Source organism: Rattus rattus, chromosome 8, assembly GCF_011064425.1.
Source record: "Rattus rattus isolate New Zealand chromosome 8, Rrattus_CSIRO_v1, whole genome shotgun sequence".
In the NCBI taxonomy this organism is placed as follows: domain Eukaryota; kingdom Metazoa; phylum Chordata; class Mammalia; order Rodentia; family Muridae; genus Rattus; species Rattus rattus.
The window spans coordinates 113,408,412-113,421,602 of NC_046161.1; the positions used below are offsets into that span (position 1 = coordinate 113,408,412).

The following is a 13,191-nucleotide window of genomic DNA, read 5'->3' on the forward strand; positions in this document are numbered from 1 at the left end:
ATGTCACTTGACGGTTGAAGTAAAACTGATCTATAGCCTATACTGTGACTGTATATCTTCATGGTATCTAAGTTCGCACAGGGTCTGTTCATCTTTACATAAGTCCTCACATCTCCATGTCATTCTCACACGAGAAACGTGCCTGGGAAACACAGTACAACGCCGCCGTGTAAGAACACTGGCACGCACACCCATCTCAGCTTTGCTTGTGCCCATCTGTGTACATATACTGTTCCACAGTTTTAGAACACAAATGGCTTCATGTTCCCTGCTATACACAAGGGATACTATTTGTTTCTTAATTCTCTCTGTGTCTGGTCTTACCATTATATTAATTCTGGTTCTTTAAGTACTGAGGGCTAGACTGACCCCAGATTTTCCCTGAGGTCCCAGTGTATGGGGAGGGAATGTAGCTCCTTCTCTCAGCCAGGAATAGTTAGGCTGAGCCAGTAATGGCCTGGGGCAGGGGCCTTAGGAGAGCTGCAGCTTTGGGTCCTGAGAGCCCGACTCCTCCCACCCTCAAAGACTGGACTTATCGGTACCAGGGCTGCCATGGTCTGTGATGCTACTGGGACCCTTGATCCCTAGGGCAGCTTGATTAGCCTGTTGCTGACTTGACCCCACTCTGTGGCAGTATCTGATAGATGCATATTTCCCTGGAAACTGGATGTAAGATGCTGAACTTCCGGATAAGCTTGCTTGGCATAAGGCATTATTGCATATCCCTATGTACATGCATATGCAAGCCCCCCAGGCCCACCTGCTTCATCTCCTTCAGCTCTGATGCCCTGGTCCTTCCTCCTCAGAACCTCTCACTAAAGATTGAGCCCCTGGGTTCCAGTCTCATAAGATGATCTGGGAAATACTCCTCTTCCTCCACGGTCTCGAATTGTATAAAATTGGTATGACTTCTTTTTGAGTAGTGAAATCTGTGGTATAGTTATCTGAGCCAGATTTTTTCTTCTGGATGTGGACTCTAGACTCAACTTCCTTCACAGTCACAGAGATGTCCCCTCCTCCTCTCCCCCATTCATTGGCTGAGCTGCAGCAGGAGGCTCTGCCTTTGAAGGGAAGGTCCCCTCTACTAGTTGTCAAGCTCCTGTGGCCACACCCAGCCAGCACCCAGCATCAGGTCCCCAGCACCCAGCATCAGGTCCCCAGCACCCAGCGGCAGCAGGTCCCCAGCACCCAGCGGCAGCAGGTCCCAGCACCCAGCGCAGCAGGTCCCCAGCACCCAGCATCAGGCCCCCAGCACCCAGCGGCAGCAGGCCCCAGCACCCAGCGGCAGCAGGCCCCCAGCACCCAGCGGCAGCAGGCCCCCAGCACCCAGCGGCAGCAGGCCCCCAGCACCCAGCGGCACCAGGCCCCCACCACCCAGCGGCAGCAGGTCCCAGCACCCAGCGGCAGCAGGCCCCCAGCACCCAGCGGCAGCAGGTCCCAGCACCCCGCGGCAGCAGGCCCCCAGCACCCAGCGGCAGCAGGCCCCCAGCACCCAGCGGCAGCAGGCCCCCAGCACCCAGCGGCAGCAGGCCCCCAGCACCCAGCGGCAGCAGGCCCCAGCACCCAGCGGCAGCAGGCCCCCAGCACCCAGCAGCAGCAGGTTTGCAGACTCTGACCTCACTCCACTCCTGCTGGGCCCTGCCACTGTGTCTGTCTCTTCTCACTGACCATGTGTCTGCCTCACTTTCACTGAACTTGCTCTTTCTTCTTTCCTTTCTTCTACTGGCCTTGGGTTTATCTGTATTTTCTAGGGAGCGAACACTGAGATCCTCCCAGCATAAACGCCCAGTGCTGTGCGTTCCTGACGGCCCCTCCCTCATCAGTTGTGCCTCACACGCTTTTCCTCTGGTTTAGTATTTCTCATCTGAGAGCTTCTTTTCATGGGTGTTTGGTGCCGTCTGGTTTTCCCGTGGAGATCCTCTGTTATCTTCCGTCACTAATTACAGTTGCAACGCTTGGACGTGCCGTGTGTCCTGAGATAGCTGGTGTCCTGTCCAACGCTGCCTGCTGACGGCACCGCCGAGCGCTCTCCTCTTGTGACTTTCCTCTTCCTGCCTGCTGACGGCGCCACCGAGCGCTCCCCACTTGTGACTTTCCTCTTCTGTCTTGGGGAGGGGAGTATTTTCATCTCTAAGTGCAATGAGGGTTCATCCATTTCTTCTTTCTGTTCAAGTTTTTGTCCTTTCCTCCGCTTCAAGACTGTTTCTGATGCATATGCCTTTCAGTTTAATGTTTTCTGAGAATGTGTCCCCCTTCTCATGGCAGAGTGCTCCTCTCTGGTACCTTTTCCCTCACAGTATCATAGCCCGCTCTGTTTCCCTCTTCTCTTCTCAGCAATGCTTCCTTTTACTTCCTTTACTCTCCCTGTTTCTACCAACCCATGTGGATTATTCTGTAAACAGTGCATACCCGGGCCACAGTCTCGGCCACTCTGCCAATCTCAGTCTTTAATATGTATCTTTAGGCCATTTGTAGTTAGTGTAACCATTGGTATGTGGGATTTAAGTCAGGCACTTGTTTTCTAGCTGATCCCTGGTTTTACTGTTTGCATTTCTTTCCTGAGTTATCAATATTACTCTTGAGTCTATTTTCTGGTATTTAGGGGTGTTCTGGGTATTACACATTTTCTGTTTTTAGAGTTTTCCTTTCCCCAACAATGGCCAGCTTTTCACACTGGTCTTCACAGTTACCTGCCACACGCCAATACTGGCCGAAGGCTCTGAGAACGGTCGTTTGATGACCCTGCACATTTTTAAGGCATCTGAGTTGACTTCCGTGAAATTGTTTAACACAGCAAAGGCAGCTGCTAATGGGTAAACGCAAGAGAAAAGGCTCACGTAGCCAAATTGCAGGAACAACTCCAAGTAATCATCAAAGGTCCCCTGAAATGTAGAGAGACAGCAGGCGTTGCTCAGTGTCCCGGGAATAACCACTGCAATGCACACAAAGGGGGTCTTAGCTACTAAGGACTCAGGGTCTACACCAACACTTTCTTCTCAACCACAAATTCATACAAATTTAAATGTGATTTTGCACTAAGTTGCTGAAATAGGGAATAAATTATTTAGTTGCCCATTTCCACACATAAAAGTCATTGAACTGATGATGTCCATTTGTACCAACATAAGACAAACAATGCCAAATCTAAACATGCTGTTCTTAATGATCCAAGAGCTGTATCCTTGCTAGCCATCTTTAATCCCAGCACTCAGGAGGCAGAGGCAGGCAGATCTTTGAGTTCAAGGACAGCCAAAGTTACACAGATACACACTCTAGAGGGAGGAGAGGGTCCATAGCCACAGGCACTCAAGATGCCCAGACCTTAACTAGAAAGTGACAACGAGCTGGGAAGATGCTACCCTGGGTAAAGGAGTCTGATACTAAGCCTGAAATCCTGAATTTGCTTCCAAAATCCATATGGTGGAAAGAGAGGACCGACTCTTGTAAGTTGTCCTCTGGTCCATAAGAGCAGCACGCACACACGCTCTACAGTCCTACATCTGACTTTTGCCCACAGGAAGGCTGAGGGCGAGCTATCAGCTTGCTGATTGAGCACGGAGAGCCCCAACCAAAACAAAGATAGCACACCTCAGAGGATGGGTAACTCAACCACTGCCAGTGTAAGACATGCCCCCTCTCTGTATGTATGAGTGTGTGTGGTGTGAGTGTGAGTGTGTGTGTGTGTGTGTGTGTGTGTGTGTGTGTGCGCGCGCGCGTGCACGCGTGTGCGCATGTTAGGGTCCCCTGCTCAGAAAACCCCTTCCTTATTTCACAGTGTGCTGGGTGGCCCCTGGCATGTGACAGTTCATTTCAAGGAGTCCGTCCTCATACCCCACAAGGCTAGGTAGGGAGCCCCTTGAATGCAGTTCTAGGTGACTCTAGGTACCCACTGCTCACTGATAGCCCATTGCTCATTGTTCAGGTTCCAGGGGCCCATCCCACCTTGCTCCTCTCTCACCTGGACGGGTTCCCTACGGAGTGTCTGTACCCAGTGCCAAACCGAATGTCAAGGACAGCAGGCACAGAATGAAGGCAATAGGGCGGGAACTGCGGGATCACTCGTTATGAGATATTATATGTAGTGCCTGCTGGATGCCAAACTCATGCTCATGATGAATAAAATGGGGTCTCAGTCTCATGACTGAGAAGGGAAGAGGGGTAGAATGGTCTCAACACAAAATAAAGTCTTAGATACTCCTGATGAATATACAGTGCAGTAGCATGCTAAGACAATCAAGAAGATAATAACCACAGCAGAAAGAGAGCTCGATAGAGCTCAGTACTGTTCATGACTCAAAACTCCTACCAAACAAGCATAGCAGCCAACAGTGACAAGGTGGACTCAGGAAGAAGGAAGAAAATGGACATGGCTGTCCATGCAGAAAGTCCAGCAAGACCCACGGGAAAGTGCTGGGAATACTAGGGAAGTTCAGCAGACCTGCCGGTAAAGACAATGTCTGACACTGTCTGCTTGCAGCAAAGGCAGAGCCAGACCAGTGGCAGGGCACAGCTTTGGAGCACAGCTTTGGAGCACGTGCCCACAGAAACCCAGTCACTTGAAACAGAGAAACTCCTTTAAAATCTGCCACCACGTGGGCAAGTGGAGGACCCCACCTGCCACAGGACAACCCAGCTCACTGTGGCCAACACAAGCACATCAGCAAAATCACACTCTGAGGAAAGTCACAGAGGCTGATGCTGTGAGAAGTGAGGTGAGGGAAGATTCTACACCTGCCTTCATCATCAAGCATTCTGGCCCCAACTCTTAAGTGTTATTGCAGATTCTAAGGCCATCCTTACGTGAGTTCTGTTAGAAATTAAGAATGAAAGACGTTTTGTTGTTCACTGAAATGACAACATATTAATATAAATAAAGTACCTTTAAAAACAATTGCATTTCTCAAATGAGAAAATGTTTTCAGTGCAAGAGCGACGTCCAGGCACAGCCCCGGCACGTATGCCTCCTCAGTCTGCTTGATGGGGTGGCTCTCTGGCTAGATGGCAGTGGCTGCTGGCTGGGGCACTGAGGGATTTCCATCCCTCTTCCCACAGCTACAAGGCTGCAAAGCACTGGGTACAAGGGAGGGGCAGCAATGGACAGGGGCTCTCTGACCTGTCAGGTCAGGACACCCAGGGCTGCCAGAGGCTTCATTTTCCTTGCCTTCTCTGTCTGCAATTCCTCCAGTTTTCTGTAGTGATAAACTCCTTCCAGACTCACAGCAATACTTCAGACTCCTATGGCAGCCAGGGAACAGCTGACCTCAGTGAGGAGCACATGGGTAGATGTTGACAGCACAGACTCCGGGCCAAGCAAGCAGAGTCTAGAATCTACTTTCTGGTTTGGTTACTGACCAATAACAGAACTGCACTGTCTATTTATGCTCAGAATAATTCTAGAGCTTGTGTTGTCACACACAGGAGTGGACTATGGTCACACTGCTGCCTGTCATGCTTCATAAAGGAAGAAGTGTGAAAGCACAGGAGAGATCAGAGTGAAGATTCTGGGTGTCTCCATGGCCATTCATTCTCAGATGAGGAAGGACTGATTCAGTGAGTGAATGTGAGTGTGAATGAGTGTGTGTATGTGTGTGAGTGTGTGAGTGTGAGCAAGAGTGTGTGAGTATGAGTGTGTAAGTGAGTATGAGTGTACTGAGTGAGAGTATGAGTGTGTAAGTGTGAGCAAATGAGTGGGTTGTGAGTGTGTGAATGAGTGTGAATGTGTATGAGTGTGTTGAGAGTGAGTACGAGTATGTATGTGTGAGTCTGAGTCAACTAGTGTGAGTGAGTGTGAATGAGAGTATAAGTGTGCGAGTGTGTGTGAGTATAAGTGTATGAGTATGTGTGTGTGGTCTGCACAACACACAATGAGCCTAGAAAAAGCAACAGAGAGGCCTGGGAAGGTGGTAAATTTGGCAGAGTGAGAGAAGAGTTAGGTTTTCATGAACTAGATATTTTTATTACAAGCAACTAAACCTCTAATGATCCATGTTCATTTCCTTGAAATAACAGGTAAGTCCTCTAGAACTGTCCTGGGGCAGAGCAATGACTCAGCAGCAAGGAAAATATTAGGTCCATGATCCACTCAAGCCCCAAATTCACCCCACCAGGAAGCAGGATCCATGACGCACATCTGTGACTCCAGCACCCCAACTGTGAGACAAGAGGCAGGCACAGGAGGCTCGGAAGCTCTCAGGCAGCTAAGCTGGCCTGGGGTTTGCAGGGCAACAGAAACAAGAAACTCTGCCTTGATTGAGTGGGAGGTGGGAGCTGACTTCCAGAAGTTGTTCTCTGACTCCATGTGCACAGGCTCTCTCACACACAATACATAAATTAGTAACCTATGATGGCATTAATCTGATGTCCTCACAGTCATGGGTGAGCAGTTCTGCTGCTTCAGGGGCCATCTCTCCTGTGCACTGCCCGCACCCTCTCTGTGAAGTGGTCAGGTGATCTCCACCCTCTGGTGTCACAGAGTCAGGTCAGAGGCATCATAATGTGTAGTTCTGTCCTTCTAGTGTCAAAGGGGTTCCTGCTGAGGGACCCACTGCCGAGGTCTTAGAGTGAAGCACACGGCACCTTGGAGACAATGAGCACACCGTGCACGCGTGCGCGAGTGCCCACACGCGCGTACACACACACACACACACACACACACACACACACACACTCACTCACTAAAGTGTAACTTAGCAACACTGCACCTTACCAGGTAAGTGCCCATTTCCTTCTCCAGGAGGACTTGCTCATACAAGGTTGTGTCAACATCCGACTTTAATGCCCGCACTTTTCTCTTCACCCGCGCACAGTACTTCCGCTGGAGCCAGTAGGGAAGAAGAGACTCTACAACTTGGTTCAGGATCTGGGAGGTGATCAGGAGTGTGGCCAAGCTCTGAGGAGAAGAATGAGCGTCAACGCAGCAAGAACAGAACAGAACCACAACATGCACCGTCTTCCAACACTCTAAACACCGCATGCTATCACAGACACGAGCATTACAGAGCTGGGTGTGGATGGAATGTTTCTAATTCATGAATAATATCAGAAGAAACCTGCTGGGCTAGGTGTGATGGGACACGACTTTAATTCTGGAAGCAGAGGGAGGCTTGGTCCACACATGGAGTTCTAGGCCACCCAGGATCCTACATAGTGAGACACTATCTGAGATAGATGGATGGATGGATGGATGGATGGATGGATGGATGGAAGGATGGACGGGCAGATGGACTGATGGCCAGCCAATCCAGAATTCTCGGGAAGAGTAAGTTAACTTGACATTGTGACTGTGATCTTTGTCATCTTACCCAACTATAGCATGTTACTACAAAGTGCCAGGTTTCACAGGGTGGGGATCATGGCTGACTAAAATACTTTACAAGTGTGAGCTGTGGAAATGACTCATCAGTAAAATGCCTGCTGTGTAAGCATGAGGACCTGAGTTCAGATTCCCTGAGTAAAGAGATGGGCATGGTGATTAGTGCCTGCATCCAGTTCTGGGGAGGGAGGCAGAGACAGGAAGATCCTTGGAGCTCAGTGGGCAGCTAGTCCTGCTTAACTGACAAGCCCCAGGTTTAGTGAGAGACTGTATCTCAAAAAAATAAAGTGGAAAGTAATCAAGAAAGACACCCAGCTTTAGACGTGCCTTTGCATACACACGCATATACACATACAGGAGAAATCAATACTCTGAAGGACTGTAGAGATGGCTACTGGTAAAAAGCATTAGCTGTTCTTCCAGAGGATGAGGTTTCGATTCCCAGCACCCACATGGCAGACACAGCAGCTCTCAGTCATCTGTAATTCCAGCTCCAGGGGATTTGATGCCCTTTTCTGTCCCCCCGCCCTCGGCCTTGGTATCTGGTACTTGGCATATAGGTATATATGTGGCCCAGAAACTCATACAAACAAAATACAAATTTTTTAAGAAAGAAATTAATACTTTGAATTCAATTTATTAGTCACTAGTTTTATATGATCCAGAAACTATGATACCATTAATGCAGGCAGGACTTTCTTAACATTTCTTACATGAAACAGAGCCACATAAGACCTGCTACTCTCTCAGGTGTAACATGTTATTAATGTAAAAATGAAGTTTGCACGACCTGATAAAGACCTACATCAGTGACCACAGATCACAGGCTCTGGACACCTGTGCATGAGAACGCCCTTGGGAGGGGTCGGTTCCGCTGCCCCCAACAGCTCAGTTGCAAGATCATTAGACTTAACTAACTTCTCTGCTGAGCACAAGACATCGAGCTAATGCTTATTAACAGGGAACAAAAATAGACAAAATAAAAGCACGAAGCACCTCCCCCCTCCCCAGCATCCCATTACCACACTCACCTGGCGCAGAAGCTTCATGTCCTTCAGGACAAAAGCAATGTAGAAGAGCGAGGCGAAGCAATTCAGAAAGTTGAACTGTCAAGGAAGACGACAGTGTAAAGAGCTCTGCAGCACAGCGCAGCAACCGCCCTCCCTCCTAAAACTGCTGCACACAAGGACTTTGGGTGCTTCCCTGTCCCCTCAGGCCCAAACCCAACTATCAGCTCTGGAGGTAAGAGGAGTTCAAAACACAGAGCGGAGGGCAAGAGCAGAGATGGGAGGAACTGCATGGGACCTCACATCCCACAGACCCCAGGGAGGAGATAGAGCAGAGATGGGAGGAACTGCATGGGACCTCACACCCCACAGACCCCAGGGAGGAGATAGAGCAGAGATGGGAGGAACTGCATGGGACCTCACACCCCACAGACCCCAGAGGAGGAGATCAGGGCCCTGCATGTAGACTCCCTGCTCTTGTGTACAAAGCCTGCTCTGACCAAGCACCCTCCACGCCAGCAGCACATGCAGGGGCCGCAGCTCTCCTTCTCCTTCCATGGAGCTTAAGGCTGCCTGCCCCACAGAGATGCTGGCACCCAGGCAGCCAGAACAGAAAGACCCTACTACACTGAGTAGCTCAGATCTGGAAGTCACTTTGTGCCCACGGACACCAGGAGGTAGCAGGATGGCACTGCCTAAGAGACCACGGCTTAGAAGACGCCACTTACCACCAACACTTTCAGAACAAGATGATTCTGGTAGGCAGATTCCAATCTGTGATTCTCTATAATGTGAAGAGGGAGAGAAGACTATCTCAGACAAGAAGCAATGTAGGTGTGTTGTCATGGAGCGAATTAGTGGGCCTGTGCTCAGAGGCACCAGGCATCTCCAACTGTCAGTCACAGCCATCCAAGAACATCGATAGGGCACATTCTCATCCACTGAAATATCATTGTGATTGGGGGTGATTTTTACTAAATATGAGAAAAAGAAATCTGGGAAGAGTTGGCAAATGAGCCTACACCCAGCCACCCAAAAGAGGAGACTGTACTGTAATAGTACAGTGGTTGCAGAGGAAGCCTCACAGCTCTGTATGGGGCCTTGGGCAGGACTAGCCTGAACTGAGATTCTAGCCTTGAAATAGAGACATTACATAGTGGCCCCAAGACAACAGAAGCAAGAACAGAAAACATCTTGGGAGACCCCTGCAGTGAGGCCTGGCCTTCACTAGCACACACTACCTGATCTCAGCCCGTCCATGCTGCCTCTGGCTTCTCAGCCTCCTGCCATACTGTAGGGCTGGCTGCTACCTGAGTGGCTGTGGACATTGGAACATATGACCTAGTGTGGAGAAAGCCCCGAGAGAACTGGCTGCTGTTACTAGAGGACAGACAGAAACAACATTGGGTCCTTTAAGTTAAGGCCCAGACCTCTTCCCACAGGATAATACAACACACTGGCTTGAATGGACTAATACTGAATGACCTACGAACTCCACTTTTAAACTCTATCCGGGTTCTCTTTCCCATGCATGCATGCACACCCACCCTTGAGCCTCCATCAATGACGGAGGGATGCAAATCTCAGTTGCTCTGGAGACATTTTATTTTTCCCTCAGCATGAAACAGGATGTTATGGTATTGGACAGGTTTTACACAGATATGTCTGAGCTACCCTGAGTATACCGTATAGTGTTGGTGCCTGAGTAAACATCAATACCTCCTTACCCATGAAAGCACAGAAGCATAGAGGGGCACCCAGAACCTGGCATGTCACTATGGGGCCACAGTCTGGAGATGAGAGGAGGCCACAGGCGAGCTGTGTCTTAGGTCTTCATAGCAAGCCCAGAGGACTGCTATCTATTCTGCAGTCATGTGAGCCCAAACATCTAAGCAACAACTTACTCATATGTGTGCATGTGTGTACAGGTGTGTGTGTGTGTGTGTGTGTGTGTGTGTGTGTGTGTGTGTGTGTGTGAGGCATGGTTCTCTCCTTCTGCTATGTAGGTCTCAGGGATAAAACTCAGTCCTCAGAATGGAGGACAGTGCCTTTACCAGCTGAGCCATTGCTCCCTGACCCTCTGACCTCGAGAAGCACATCTTAAAGGCAAAGGGACATGGGACGAAGTGTGGAGGCTTACCCCAAGACGTTAGGAACTCGGCAGCATATCGATAGAGACGGTTCATGATCTCAATCACAATGGCATAAACAATACTGGGCACGTACAGCAGGAGGCTGGTCCACTCAGACCCACTGTCCTCATGGAGACTCAAGGCCCAGTCCTCCATGTCAAAGTAGATCATCATGACATAGAGGGAGAAGTAGAGGCAGAGGCACACAAATGGCAGAGAGACCAGGTAGGTGCGCAGTTGTCTCTTGTAGCTGGAGTAGACGGGCTCCTCCCTGCCAGTGACTGAATTGATGCCAAGGACTCCATGAAACCCTGGCCGGGGTTCCTCAAACTGCCTCTTCATGACCAGTGTCCCCCAGCGATAGGTCATGTTGGCACAGCCACGCTTCCACACCTCCAGGATCACTGTGGACCAGATGAGGTTGAACGAGGCAAAGATGACATACTTGTCATAGTCTTCCCACACGAACAGGTAGTAGGGCAGCCCAATGATGGCCATGGGAATTAAGGCAAAGGTAAAGTACTCCAGGAACCCAAAGTACAGGGCGATTGTCTCCCCAAAGTAGCCACGAATGCTATCTGCAGGGAAAGAAGGGGGAAATGAGGCACAGGCCACCAAAGACAGCCACACTACTACAGCATAAGCAGGTGTGCACCTCCACTCCCATTCCGTGTGGGGCACCAACTGTCCTGCACGCAGCACAAACACCCCACCTGTCAGCACGGCAGCCTTGCATTTCCCATTTCACAGCTCAGGCATCAGCTGCCGGAGTGACTCTGTCAGGGGCTTTACCTCAGCTTCTCCCTCACTTCCCCTTCACCTAACAGATACTTTCTTCCCAAATCGAGACAAGGCTGTTTATGCACACTTTCATATGAACATTGGTCAGGAGGCAGCCTGGGCAGCCTGCTGACAAACCAAAGAGGCCATTCATACAGCACCTCTGCTAACCTTGGTCACACGGGGAATCAATCCCTGGGCCTCAGAGCAACTGAGCAGGTACACGAATGGGATAAGGGGGGAGGGATGGGGACAAGTGAGAGGAAACAGTTCTTAATTATACAGTGGGTTTTGTTAGTTTTTAGTTTTTAGTTTAGTTTAGTTTAGTTTATGTATACATGTATGTCTGAGTGTATGCATGTGCACTACATGCATACGGTGTCCACAGAAGTCAGAATGAGGTATCACAGATCCCCTGGGGCTGGAGTTACAGTACAGGTACCCTCAGAGGCAGGAAGAGGACGCCAGATCTCCCTGGGGCTGGAGTTGTAGGTGGTTGTGAGCCTTCCAATATGACTAACTGGAACTAGTCAAGTTCCCTGTAAGAGCAGCAAGGCGTAACCTCTGACCATCTCACTAGCATTCCATCTCGCTTCTTGTTCAACATTGTAAACAGTTGTTTGTGGAAATGAAGATTAGAAGTAAAACAATAAATAAAGAAGGATTCTCTTAAAATAAAAAAGAAATGTCCTTTAAAGAAAAAGAGATGACAGCAACACTTAGTGAAGCTCCAACTTGAATACTGTCTCCATTAAAATCTTAGCAAAGGCCAGATGTGCTCACCGGTAGAGCATTTGTCTAGCATGCTCAAGGTGTAATCTCCAGCACTGACAAAAGGTTTACTCAAACACATAACTAATCCAAAATGTTTGAACATTAATATTGACGAAGCTTTCCATAAAGTAATATTAATATATTCCGCAAAAAATTCATCTTATTCAGAGAAAATAGAGAATTTCTCATTGAGTCTGGCTCAACTCAAGCACAGCTTGGCCACCATTCTGGAGATAGAAAATTTCAAGTACTAAATATTCCCAGTAGGCTGTCCTCACATGAAGATGTGGTTCGCCTTTGCTGGAGAGATCGCTAGGCAGTTCAGAGTGCTTGCTGCTCTTTAGAGTGCCCAGGACCTGTGTTCACTCTGCATCCAGTAACTCCGATTCACCTTAACCTGACCTGATGCCCTCTTCTGGCCTTTGCAGGCACACATGCACATGCACATGCACAGCCTCAACCACACCGCAGTACACACACACACACACACACACACACACACACACACACACACAACTAAACAAACGAGATCTTATTTTAGAGGATATATAGTCACAAAGGCTACTCTGAGCTTCCTATGTTGTAGATCAGATTTAGCCAAAGCCTACATGAAATTTTAAAAGCAACAAAGCCGTCTTTTTGCCCACGCAGCTGCTAAGCACTGGCAGGAAAGTACTGAGCGGACAGTGGCTTCATCCATGGGACACAGGCAGTGCCACATACCTATGGGCTGATACTTCAGAGCAAACCGAGTGTACCAGGTGTCCTCAAGTTTCTTCAGGGCCTCAGTGTCATGCAGCGGAAACACCTGGGTCACGATGCCAGATGTGAGCAATCTCCTCACTGAAAAGGAAAGCGTGAGAACGGTCTAAGACACTAGTGTAGCTTAGGATGCCCTCAGCAACAGTGCAACTTAATGTACAACCAGATGTCAAAACATAGGCTGAAAACTGTGCACAAATATACTGACGCTTAAGTACAGAACACCAATCACCTTATACCCCTCACAGTGCTTTGATCATTTGAGCTGTGGGATATACAACCCTTTTTAAGATTCATTTATTTATACACATGAGTGCTCTATTTGCATGTATGTCTGCAGGACAGATGAGGGCATCCGATCCCTTTACAGATGGAACCTCTGGAAGAGTACACAGTACTCTCAACCACTGAGCCAGCTCTCCCA

At 49.1% G+C, this 13,191-nt stretch overlaps 1 protein-coding gene across 2 annotated transcripts in view; it reads right to left on the bottom strand.

Moving 5' to 3' along the window:
- Ano10 (anoctamin 10) overlaps positions 1-13,191 on the bottom strand; it is a 116,975-nt gene that overhangs the window by 68,559 nt on the left and 35,225 nt on the right. For both annotated transcript variants that reach the window (XM_032911247.1, XM_032911246.1), the window contains exons 5-10: positions 12,729-12,848; positions 10,460-11,029; positions 9,048-9,103; positions 8,344-8,418; positions 6,707-6,889; positions 2,691-2,882 (exon numbers count right to left, since the gene is read on the bottom strand). In XM_032911247.1, coding sequence (XP_032767138.1) covers positions 2,691-2,882; positions 6,707-6,889; positions 8,344-8,418; positions 9,048-9,103; positions 10,460-11,029; positions 12,729-12,848 — 1,196 coding nt within the window. The remainder of the gene's footprint in view (positions 1-2,690; positions 2,883-6,706; positions 6,890-8,343; positions 8,419-9,047; positions 9,104-10,459; positions 11,030-12,728; positions 12,849-13,191) is intronic.